The following is a 12,841-nucleotide window of genomic DNA, read 5'->3' as shown; positions in this document are numbered from 1 at the left end:
TGAAGTGTTTGATCTCACTCTTAAAAAAGAAAAAAAATGTAGAGAAATTGCTAATTAGTTACTTTATTTTGAACCAATCAGAAAACTTAAATTGCAGGAGAACCAACTAACTTCAGTTTTAGGGTTGATCTCATAATTGCTCTATTGGTATATTTCTATTTCCTCTCTGAAAAGAGACTTACTCTTAAAAACATTCACAAATTTGCCCTCAGTTTCTTAGGAATATGTAGTACAGCTGGAATTTGTACCTAGGTTTCTTCTATAAAATTCTTTGATCTTAAACACTATACTGACTTAAACCAGTAATGTAATTGATACTATAATTTTTAGTGTGTGAAATGGTGTTTAGTATAATTTTTGATAATTAAATTTGTGTCCTAAATAAATATAAATAAAATGTTGATTTTATTTCTGGATTGCTTTTTTATATATCTCCACTTTTATATTTTATTCTAATGGATTTGCTCAGTTCTTCATCCTTAAAGTTAATAATGGGACATAGGAAATAACTTTTATTTAATCATTACTTTTTATATTATCTTCTATTTTATATCTATCTTATATATCTTCTACTAAATATTATCTCCTAATTGTTAATTCCTGAAAATGTTTTTCAGATTCTAGCTTACCAATGTTTCCACTTTTCAATGACAGTTTTAATGTCACATAATTAGGTAAAACAATTTTCAAACAATGCCTAAATAATAAAAGAAAATTTTGAAGAAAAAAAGACAGAATAAATAAAAATCTTTATGTTCTTGGACTAGTTCATAGGTACCAGAAATCAAAGACCATCTGAGGGCAGAATTATTAATTAACTTGGATTTCTAAACAGAAATATTTATGCAACTATTTTCAGGGCTAAGTCTTTTCCCACTGCATGTTTAACAGAAGTTAATTAAATACTGACAGGCTGGTGAAGATGCAATAAAAGTTTATGGGTAGCTCAGTATATAGCTGATCAGTTTTCATGATCACTGCTTTGGGAGCCTTACCCAACTTTGGTACAACATAGTGAACAGAACAGGCTATGAAATAAGGTAAGTTGATTGATCATATTTCTTCATTTCTTTCATGTTTCCAAATAATTATTATTTTAATTAATGTTAGCAATATTCCTGTTTATCAGCACTTGCTTAAAATAGAAAAGATAGCTTTCATTTGCCAACTTAAACATATATATCTCTTGTACTAAAATAGGAGAAAACATTTTTAAAATTTTTTAAGATATGAGAATATTTTCTTTGTCCACCTCTTCATTATAATTTTTGTCAGACTTAGTTGGCTCAAATCATCTTTATTTAATTTCTTCATATAGGAAAAAAAGTTTAAAAAATATTTTGAAATGTACAAGTACTCTAAGTATGAGTTAATGTATTTTATTTAAGAACATATATATAGGCAGAATAGAATACAACTGTTATAAAACATTTAATCTTTTATAGCAAATCTTTTAAAGGTCAGTAATCAAGTAACCATCTAATAAACTGTTACTTATTTTGAAAATAAATATATACAAAAAGGACATCAATATATAATTTCCCCAAAAATGTTTTGCTTGAAATTACTGTGGTCCAAAATGTGATCACTGAAATTACCACCTACAGCATATGAACAATTTTAGTACTGATTGTTTATGAGTACTCGCATGAACTATTTAATTTTAATACATTAACTTTGTTCTAATTCTTCAAGATAAAAGAAGGTTTGCTTCATAACAATATGCATTTACACCTTTAGACTTTTCTTAAAAATAGAAAGGCATAATCCTTATTGACTTCTTGATACCAAAGTAAAATAATACTTTGAGGGAGACAAACTTATTTAAAGTTAAACATTAAATGCAATTGTGTTCTTTCTCACATAACATTGAGCAATTCAGTTTCATTTTCTTAACGGCTTCATATATCCCCTGTCATTTTTATTAGATCCAGTTTACATTTAGGTTCTTTAAAGATTAGAGATGCAATAAACAGCTTAATATGTATAATAGGAAATCATATACTAAGATTGAATGCTAATCTTTAAACTTTCATTCATAAAGTATATATTTTTTTAAAAAAGCGAGCTTGTGCTTACTTGTTGTCGGGCTCTGCACTACTTCTGAACTATATTGCATTAAAAGTATAAAAATTCTGGGGTGCCTAGGTGGCACAGTTGTTTAAGTGTCAGACTCTCGGTGTTGGTTCAAATTGTGATCTCAGGGTTGTGAAATAGAGCCCCTTGTGAGGTTCTCAGAATAGGGCGCCTAAGTCTCTCTCTCCCTCTCCCTTTGCCCCTTCCTCCCACTCTCCCTCTCAGTAAATAAATAAATCTTAAAAAAATAACAATCCAAATAAAGAAATAAACATATATATTAATAAGGACAATAGATATGCTATGTGGTGTGGTAAAATGGAAAAAAAGGATTGATTAATACTGCCTCTAAGAGTGGTAGGAAAGGATTCACCAAGAATATAACATTTGAACTGGGCATAAATTAGGGCTAACTTAGAACAGCAAATGTGGAAGGATTGAAGAAAGATTAAATAGCATGTACTTAAGAAGACATGTTACCCAAGAAAGATGTTACAGTGGTGGAGATAGGATGAAGGTATAATTCTGAAAGTATTTTGGAGATAGAACCAACAGGGCTTTTGAGTGATTGAATGTTATAGAAAGATACAAAAGAGGGAAAGTGTTTAGGTTGGGGCAACTGTATATATGAACTATCCCAGATAATTACAGGAGAAGGTGTTAATGTGAGAGACCAAAAAAAAAAAAAAATTTAAGATCAGCAACTTATAGTCATTATATTGTACACCTGAAACTAATATTATGTTGTATGTTAACTAGAATTTAAATAAAAACTCAAAAAAAATGAAATGAACAATTTATTAAAGCATTTACCATTGAAACTCTAAATTGCTATCTGGGTATATGCCATTGAATTGAGATTTGTATAAAAATCATAGAATACACAAAAATGAGGGAAACTTGAAGAGCACAAGAGATGAGAGATATATGGTCAAAACTAAATTAAACAAGTAAAGTTTAAGATAATTACTGGAAAAAATCTTTTCCTAATCTACACTTAGGTATCCTCTGTATGCTAACTCACATAATGTTATGAGAAAATAAATACATATGTTTGATATGAGAGTTTAGTATGTTATACTTCTATTGTGAGGGAGGTACTTGAAGATGATTTAATTCAAATCTTTTTTTGAAGTGACAACTCCCAAATATATACTATATACCTATATCATTTTTCATAATATTTTATATTTGTATTCTCATATATTTATATTGTTTTCCACAGTATTGTTATAAGAAAGCAGTGTGAGTGTTCGAGGAACAGAATTTAAGGTAGGAAGAACTAGAACTTTTGATTTTGAGATAATAGCTCATTTCCTCTAAGGTTGAAGTTTCTAATGAGCAAAATGCGGATAACATTATCTCTTTAAAAAAATAGTGAGATTTAGGGGACACAGGGTAGGTGTCAGATTTCTTTTACTTGAGAAAGGTTCTAACATGAGAGAGCAAGGATATCTCCTTGGAGATCTTTTCTTCCCTTTATGTTTCATCTTAGTTACCACAATAGTATGTATCATCAATTCACTCTATTTATTAAAAATTACATGTGTTGTTTATATTTTGCCAATGTTTATTGTTTTAGATTATAAACAACTGTCCCTAGTTCTGCCTGTGTTTACTTAGGTAAAAAAAGTAGAATGTAAATATTCTTACCATAATGACAGTGGCTAACTGTCTAACTATATATATATATAGTTATATATTTTACATTTTAAATATATATATTTCTTTTCTTTCTTTAGATGGCAAAGAAAAAATTTACTGGATTAGAAATCTCTCTGATTGTCCTTTTTGCTATAGTTACTATAATAGCTATTGCCCTAATTGCTGTTTTAGCAACTAAGACACCTGCTGTTGAAGGTAAGAAATGTTAAAAATAATTGCATGTTATAGTTGAAGTTAAATAAAATTTACTCCATAGAAGTTATGGATTTTCAAAAGTAATCTACACGAAATGAAAAATGTGAAGAAAGATTTCAAGTAAGTTACATAATTATCCCAAATCTTTCTATCCATTATATTACAGTTATTTCAATGAAGAGCTGTTCTAATTAAGCAATCTATGTACTTTGACATTAATGACCTTCCCCACATTGTGTTGTCTAAACAATTGTGAAGAGCCAAAGGATCAAGGTGTTAATAGAAGGTGAAATAATCATCTGGGTTTTTTTTTTGTTTTTTTTTTTTTCCAATTTATTTATTTTCAGAAAAACAGTATTCATTATTTTTTCACCACACCCAGTGCTCCATGCAAGCCGTGCCCTCTATAATACCCACCACCTGGTACCCCAACCTCCCACCCCCCCGCCACTTCAAACCCCTCAGACTGTTTTTCAGAGTCCATAGTCTCTCATGGTTCACCTCCCCTTCCAATTTACCCAAATTCCCTACTCCTCTCTAACGCCCCTTGTCCTCCATGCTATTTGTTATGCTCCACAAATAAGTGAAACCATATGATAATTGACTCTCTCTGCTTGACTTATTTCACTCAGCATAATCTCTTGTGAGGTTCTTCTAATTAATGGGAAAACCTGGATTTTTGCTCTGGCCTTGAAATACTTGCAAAAGTATGGGGGGCAGAGTGGAAAATCTGGGGGAATACCCTCTTTATTTTAGTGTCTCTCTCTCTCTCTCTCTCTCTTTTTTAAGTAAGAAAGAGAATGTATAACAAAAACAGGTAGAATGAAGGTGAAACAAAGCTTGAAGCATTTATCTTTCTTTCCCTGAATATTTCTTTCCTGATTTAGAGTAAATGCATACTACTCTGATCCACCTAACCTCTTTTTTCAATCATTCTTTCTGGACCAAATCAGAATTAGAAACAGTTACAAATTACCTTCTACTCTAACAATGTTAGTTTTCTACTGTTATTAATCATTTGTTTTACCTGCTCCTAATAAACTGAAAGCTCACTACATTGTGACACAATAATTTTATTTTACCCATATCTGATTGCTGGAAAGTTATTATACAGAATTGGAATTTGTTTTTCTTTGCAGTCCTTGCTTTCTCTTCTGTTCACTTCAAAGTATTGTTTTTCTCCTACTTTTCCCTTGTTTGCTCTAATTCTTGTCTCCTTTTCTATATTCCTTTCCCATCCATATATTTCCATCTTTTTCTTCATCTATAAAACACATTTTTTACATAAATGTGGTAGAATGAACATTTTGCTTCCTTTTGATTCTACCTCAAGACCTTCTGTGAAAATATTTTGTTTTTCTGCAGAAACAGTCAATAGGGCTCTGCACAGTTTTTAAATATTATTTGGATATTTTCCTTTGGTGACTAAGACTTGAATTTGTAGGTCATTTATTAGTGTAAAATTTATTTTTATTTTTATTATATGTATAAATTCATTTGTTCTTTCAATGCAATGTATTTGTTATCCCACAAATCTGAAAAAAAAATTTAACACCATGTTTTATTTTACTAACCTCTTTATTTTCTAGAAATTAGTAATTCTACTTCAACTCCACCTACCACTCGTACAACCACTGTGTATCCTGGTCCAAGTGATGCTAAATGTCCAAGTGAGCTAAATGATCGTATCAACGAGAGAATAAACTGCATTCCAGAGCAATTTCCCACACAGGTCTGCCACAAAAGACTTTAATATATATATATATACATATATATATATATATATACACACACACACACAAACATATGTATATATATATATATATATATATATATATATACACACACACACAAACATATATGTATATATATAGTAATTAAATTAAGATAATTGCTCAGTATTGGAACAATTCCATATTTTTAAATATCTAGTAATCATTTAGACTGCACTTATCTTTTTTATAGATCCATATAAAGAGGTGAGAGAGAATTGAAATTGATGAGCTTGCTTATCTGTATTTCTATTCAATAAATTGACAAGTTAATTTTTTTTTTGTTAAGCATTTTTCCATGCTTAACAAGCTATTGTTAACTTTAAAATCTTTATGAAATTCTGTCCTCGCAAATCTACTTCTTAAAAAAACATAGCCTTTGACGGTATAGAACATTTGAGAGAAAATATGAATGCTCCATAAAAGTATTTATAATGAAGACATTAAGGTGTGTCTGGAAAATAAAGTGATACTCATACTTTGGAAAATTATTATTATTATTTTTTAATTATTTAGTAGTTTAGGAGAGGAAGCTTAAATGAGGAAAATTAAGGGTGACTTAATAGCTTCATGTGACTTTTTTGGTCTTCATAACCTATGTGGAAATAAAGGTCAGTGAGGGTTTGTGTGTGTGAATGTGTCTTCACATTTTATAATAGCTACATATTGTATGCAATCTATAACATACTATGATATTTGTATAATATAAATATATATTAATCAGTGTATTTTAAATATTATACATTATATATGTATTGTAATATGCATATTCAGCATATTGTGTGTTATTATATGCATGCAATATGCATATTTAATACATATTAAATCTAAAATAAACATATCTGAATCATACTCCCTCCATTACAAGAAAAATTAACTGTAAAATTTCTATTAGCCTTATCCTACCATTGTTACCTCATAGTTAACACATAATTTTCTGGTTAATTTGCTATTAAAAGTTGAAAAACAATGAGATTTTTCTTAGGACAACTTTAGGAATAGTAAGTCCTTATAGCCTACCTACTGATAAAACAGCTAGATAAATAGTGTTTACTGTGACAAGTTAAGATAATTGACCAGATATTCTCTTTAGGAAACAATGGCAGCTTAACATAAAATTCTATTAGGAACAATATGGGCTGCTAAAAGCTTAAAGGGAAACAACATTTCAAAGCCAATTGGTTAAGTTTTTGATGCTTACTATTTCTAATGTCAGCCTGTCAGGTTGCTAAATTGTGTTTTCAATGTGAAACAAATTAAACTTATGAATTTAACAAATTTCAGCTAACATGTATTTGTCACTTAAGAAAAGAAGGTGAACTTAATTTAAGAGTAGCTATAATTATAACCAGAGTTTATCAGTCAGCCTGGACTTCTATAATAAAATGCCAACCTGTGTGACTTAAACAATAAGACATTTATGTTCTCAGTGCTGTGGAAGCTAGAAGTCAAGATGCCATCAAGGTTGGTTTCTAGTGAGACTTCTCTTCCTGGCTTGTAAACAGCTGCATTCTCGTCTCTTCATATGATTTTTCCTCTATACATGTCCAGATAGAGAGATGGAGTGTGTATGTGACCATGTTTAAAGTCTCTTCTTTTTATGAGGACACCAGTCCTATCAAATTTGCACCTCAGACCATGAGTTCATTTAATCTTAATTAACCTCCTTAAATTCCCTGTCTCCAAATATAGTCACATTGAGGATTAGGGGGTTAGGGCTTCCTAAATATGAATTGTGGGGGGGGCATAACTCAGTCAATAATACAGTCAATCCACTATATATTAATATACTTATTATTACATATATTTCTATATGCATACTCACATGCATATAATAAAATAAAAATGTAAAAAATGTGTTTTTATCTATCAAAGTTTACATCTACTGATGGATATTTAATATGTTTTACTTTTCGTTTTTTTCAAATTAAGAAGAAAGAAAATTGAAATTCAGTCATATGTGGAATTTAAGAAACAAAACAAATAAGCAAACAGGAACAAAAAAGAAAGACAAACCAAGAAACAGATTCTTAGCTATAGAGAGAGAACAGACTGATGGTTACCAGAAGGGAGGTGGGCGGAGTGATGGTTTAAATAGGTGATGGGGCTTAAGGAGGGTAATTGTGAAGAACACCAGGTGCTATACGGAAATGTCGAAGCACTATACTGTACACTTGAAACTAATATTGTACTCATTGTATCTTAACTAACTGGAATTTAAACAAAAATTTAAAAAATAGATTAAGAATTAAAATAATAAGGGAAAATACCTGAAATCTTGAAAAATAGGCAGAATGACTAAACATGAATAACAAGTATCAGAATCTATATGAAATAAACCAAAATTATTCATATTTTAAAAGCAACAATGAGGATATACATTTTTGAACTAATATTTTGATATATATATATGTAGTGGTATGAGTGATGTCTTCCAAAAAATTCATGTCTACTTGTAGCCTTAGAATATGACTTTATTTGGAAATAGGATCTTTGCAGATGTATTTAAATGTTAAATGAGGTTATTAGGGTGGGCCTCAAATACAATGGCTGGTGTCATAAGAGAAGGGGATGGTATACAGAGAACTACAGGGAAGAAAGCTGGTGTGAAGATGGAAGTAGAAAAGAGAGTAAGGTATCTTCAAATCAAGAAATCCTGGATTACCAGGAACTATCAGAAGCTAGGAACAGATAAGGAAGCTGGCTTCCCTAGAGCCTTAGAGGGAGTATGATTCTGCTACACTTTGAGAGAATAAATTTCTGTTGATTCAGACAACCCCGTTTATGGCTGGTATGCAGACCTAGGAATCCAATACAGTATGTTTGGAAGAACTCTATGTAACTCCATTTTACTGTGCATTTTTTACTTAAGCAAAATATGATTGTAATTTACTTCTTTTTCCTTAACACCTTTATACTTTACAATATCAGTATGTCTACATCTAATTCTACCTTTTCGTTTTATACTAACATTTTCAAAATTAGAAAGACTTTTAGAAAGACTACTCTAGGGTGCCTCGGTGGCTCAGTCGGTTAAGTGTTTGCCTTTGGCTCAGGTCATGATCCTAGGGTCCTGGGATTAAGTCTCACATAAGGGTCCCTACTTCTCCCTCTGCCTGCCACTCCCCCTGTTTGTGCTCTCTCTCTGTCTGTTAAATACATAAATAAAATCTTTAAAAATAAAAAAAAAGGTAAATAAGAAGAATAACAATTTTTACCTATCTCTTTGTAATTCTGGGAGTATTTCCATAACTAGAGGGTTAATTGCCTGATAGAAGTCATACATACTTTATATTCTGATAGATAATGACCCTCGAAAATGTCAGATCCAATTGCACTTTTATTTGCAATGTACATGTAAGTATGTGTATACATGTGTGTGCCTGTGCATGTATATCTAAAGCCACTTTAATTTGATGTTAAAGTAGAAGAGAAGTTAACATGTCAGCTACTAAAAATGTAGGCTTTAAACTTCTTTTCAAGGCAAATAACCAAAAAAAAAACCCCACAGATGTTTGAATTATGAAAGTGTGTCATACTACTAAATTCAAATATTAAGTAGATGTTTAATTATACCGATGCTAAGAGACAGCATTACTATGTGGCTTCACTTTTATATAAGCAGATATAATTTTTTTCCACTTCACACAATCTTTCCATACAGATCATAAAACTACTCAAGAGTTCAGTGTTTTGCGTTATTCATTAGATGTAATGTCTACAACTAGTTGTGACACTGGGCACATGAATTAGTTTAACTAGTTTACTTAAATACTGAACTAATAAGTGGCTAAAAATAACTGCCTTAAGCATTTTACGTAGGCTTGAATTCAGGGCATGTCTTCATCTCTATAGCCACACTTTCAGCTTGATACATAATTGATACACAAAAAATATTCCAATTCTTCTGGGTTGACTACATGACACCAGATTATAATTACTCATAGACAGGAACTTTTATTTATTTATTTTTTTAAAGATATTTTTTAAAGATTTTATTTATTTATCTACTTGGTGGAGGGAGAGAGGAGAGGAGAGGAGGGGAGAGGAGAAGAGAAGAGGGAAGAGGAGAGGAGAAGAGAGGAGAAGAGAGAGAGGAGAGGAGAGGAGAGAAGAGGAGAGGAGAGGAGAGGAGCAGAATCTGCATGTTAAGGGCAGAGCCTGATCCACAACCCAGAGATGATCATGACCTGACTGAAATCAAGAGTCCTGTGTTTAATCAGCTGAACCATCCCGGCACCCAGGGAAGAAACTTAAAAAAAATTTTATATATATATATATATATAATATATATATATATATGTGCTTTGTAGTATATCTTGAACTCTGGGATTGTGATACCTTCAGTTTTGTTTTTGTTTCTCAAGATTACTTTGGCTTCTCTGGGTCCTTTGTGGTTCCATACAAATTGCATTTGTTCTGGGTCTGTGAAAAATATTAGTACTTTGACATGGTTGATATTGAACCTGTAGATTGCTTTGAGTAATATACTCCCCAAAATTAAAAAACTTGGGACACCTGGGTAGCTCAGTCTGTTAAGCTTGGAACCACGTCATGATCCCAGGGTCCTGGGATGGAGTCCCACTCCAGATCCCCGCTCATCGGGAGCCTGCCTCTCCCTCTCCATCTCCCTCTGCCTGCTGCTCTCCCTGCTTGTGCTCTCTCTCTCTGTGTCAAAAACAAAATAAATAGATAAATAAATAAAATCTTTAAAAAAGTAAATGCAAACAAAGAAAAACCATAGGTTTATAGTAGTGTGTATTAGCATGTTAATTTGATAAATCACAACTCAGAGCATCAATCTATGGTAGAGTGTAATTAATTCAATTGATATTTCTGCCAAGTGAAAAGGGCAGGAAAATAGGTGATATTTCAACATATTATATTCTTAAAGAGAGAAACTTGCTTTTCAAACATTTAATTCAAACATTTACTGGAATGAATGAATGTTTAAAAAATAATGACTGACACACGATCATAGTACTAATCCTATGATTCCTTCTATAAATGTTTCACCAGGCAGTTTGTGCCATGCGAGGTTGCTGCTGGAAGCCATGGAATTACTCTATTATTCCTTGGTGCTTCTTCGCAGATAACCATGGCTATAATGCTGACAAAGTGACAACAACAAGTACTGGTGAGAAATGTTCTATCATGGTGACCCAATATAATATATTTTATATATTGTACAAAAAGTACATTTTAAAATTTTCTTTGGAAAAATATCTTAATAGAATCAAATGGGAAGTTTATACACAAGAATGTTTAAATTGTTTATATCAAGGATTCATTTTTTGCATAATTATATCTTCTTATAATAAAAGAAGTCATTATTTGTGATAAGGGTAATATGATTATAAAATTAACTAATAATTATTAATCTTTATAAATAAAATCATCATTCATGCCAACTTTTTTCTTCTTTAAGGACTTGAAGCCACATTAAACAGGATATCTTCACCTACACTATTTGGAGATGATGTTTCTAATGCTCTCTTCATAGCTCAAAAGCAGACACGTAATCGTTTCCGGTTTAAGGTTTGTTTTTTTATTTATAAAGAGGACTTAATCATGAAAGGCAGCAATGAGCACTCCCTTCATCTTACTCAGGCATTTTCCCTCTTAAGAAATATTTATTCCAAAGCAAAGGACTAATTGGACTAGTTATTCCATTTCCCTGAGACTGTTTCTTGAAATGTAAAATAGGAAGAGTTCATCCACCAGTTATTTTTGAAGAATTCCATAATATAGTCAATGTAAAATATTAGATATAGTGTATTTAAAAGAATAAACACTCAATAAACTTAATTTTTATTATTTCAACAACAGACTATGATGAAGAATTAGTTCAAAATTTGAGAAGCACATTAACTGTGTTGTATAAATGGGACTTTTACTTACTAGTTCTTTTTACTTGTATCACTTTTATTCATAATTTTAAAGAAACCAATTCCTGCTGCTTTTAAGCAAGTAGTTTATTTGTATGATCTTTTAGATTAGGAAGTGAAAACAACACCACAGGGGCGCCTGGGTGGCTCAGTGGGTTGGGCCTCTGCCTTCGGCTCAGGTCATGATCTCAGGGTCCTGGGATCAAGCCCCGCATTGGGCTCTCTGCTCAGCAGGGAGCCTGCTTCCTCCTCTCTCTCTGCCTACTTGTGATCTGCCTGTCAAATAAATAAAATCTTTAAAAAAAAAAAAAGAAAACAACACCATATCCTTTGTATAATACTACTTTAAAGCAATTTCACGGGGTTAATAGGGTTTTTTTAGCAAAATACAAAATCTTCTTGGAATTTCTAAGGGGATGAACACTGAAAAGCAATAAGAGTAATCAAATTCACAAAATTATAGCATTAAAGAATAAATATTTAGTAATAGTATCATTAATTTCCCTAAATTTCTTAATCTAGCAATAAAAATCTTTATATATTATATATATTACTTTTATAAACAATTCTATACTCTTTGACAATTGATACAATTCTTCATATAACCATTCAACCATGTTAAAATTATGACTAAATTAATAGCTCCTCTATTAAATTATTAAATTTAGTTTATTTTATTCAGAACTTGCATTTGATCCTTATTTCGGAAATGGAAAGTGAAATAATGATTTTCAATCAAATAATGCTAATTTCTTTAAATCTTTGCAGATTACTGATCCAAGTAATAGAAGATATGAAGTTCCTCATCAGTTTGTAGGAGAATTTACTGGAACTGCGGCCTCTGATACATTATATGAGGTGCAGGTTACAGAAAATCCATTTAGCATCAAAGTTATTAGAAAAAGCAATAGGAGAATTTTGTAAGTATCTTATTTAACATTTCTATAAGGTTAAATAACTGGTCAGTTTTATTCTATTATCATAGAATTAGGAAAGTCTTATTTTTAAGGCATTTTCAGGAAAAATAATTTTCCACCCCAAAGAGAGTGAGTATATATACTTTAAGAAATTATAATGGAAAAAGGGTTTTATTTCTAGTAGATGAAAAGTATGAGAAGGTGAATGAAAATGTACAAATTAGGGCCAACCAAAGGTGAAGGTAAAGAGCATCACTGATAGAATTTTCGCCTTGCCTATATTTTTACATAGCTAGAACTCCTATTGTGTCCTTTCCCTATTGCTTAT

At 31.1% G+C, this 12,841-nt stretch overlaps 1 protein-coding gene across 1 annotated transcript in view; it reads left to right on the top strand.

Annotated features, from left to right (window-relative positions):
• Positions 1 to 964: 964 nt before the first annotated feature.
• The window catches only part of SI (sucrase-isomaltase), a 102,338-nt gene continuing 90,461 nt past the window's right edge, over positions 965 to 12,841 (top strand). The window contains exons 1-6 of the mRNA XM_044255096.1: positions 965 to 1,040; positions 3,819 to 3,936; positions 5,526 to 5,668; positions 10,728 to 10,845; positions 11,137 to 11,246; positions 12,365 to 12,516. Coding sequence (XP_044111031.1) covers positions 3,819 to 3,936; positions 5,526 to 5,668; positions 10,728 to 10,845; positions 11,137 to 11,246; positions 12,365 to 12,516 — 641 coding nt within the window. The 5' untranslated portion in view covers positions 965 to 1,040. The remainder of the gene's footprint in view (positions 1,041 to 3,818; positions 3,937 to 5,525; positions 5,669 to 10,727; positions 10,846 to 11,136; positions 11,247 to 12,364; positions 12,517 to 12,841) is intronic.

This window comes from Neovison vison, chromosome 6, assembly GCF_020171115.1.
Source record: "Neovison vison isolate M4711 chromosome 6, ASM_NN_V1, whole genome shotgun sequence".
NCBI lineage: Eukaryota > Metazoa > Chordata > Mammalia > Carnivora > Mustelidae > Neogale > Neogale vison.
The sequence above is the reverse complement of the archived record's forward strand: the minus strand, read 5'-3'. Positions and strand labels throughout refer to the sequence as shown.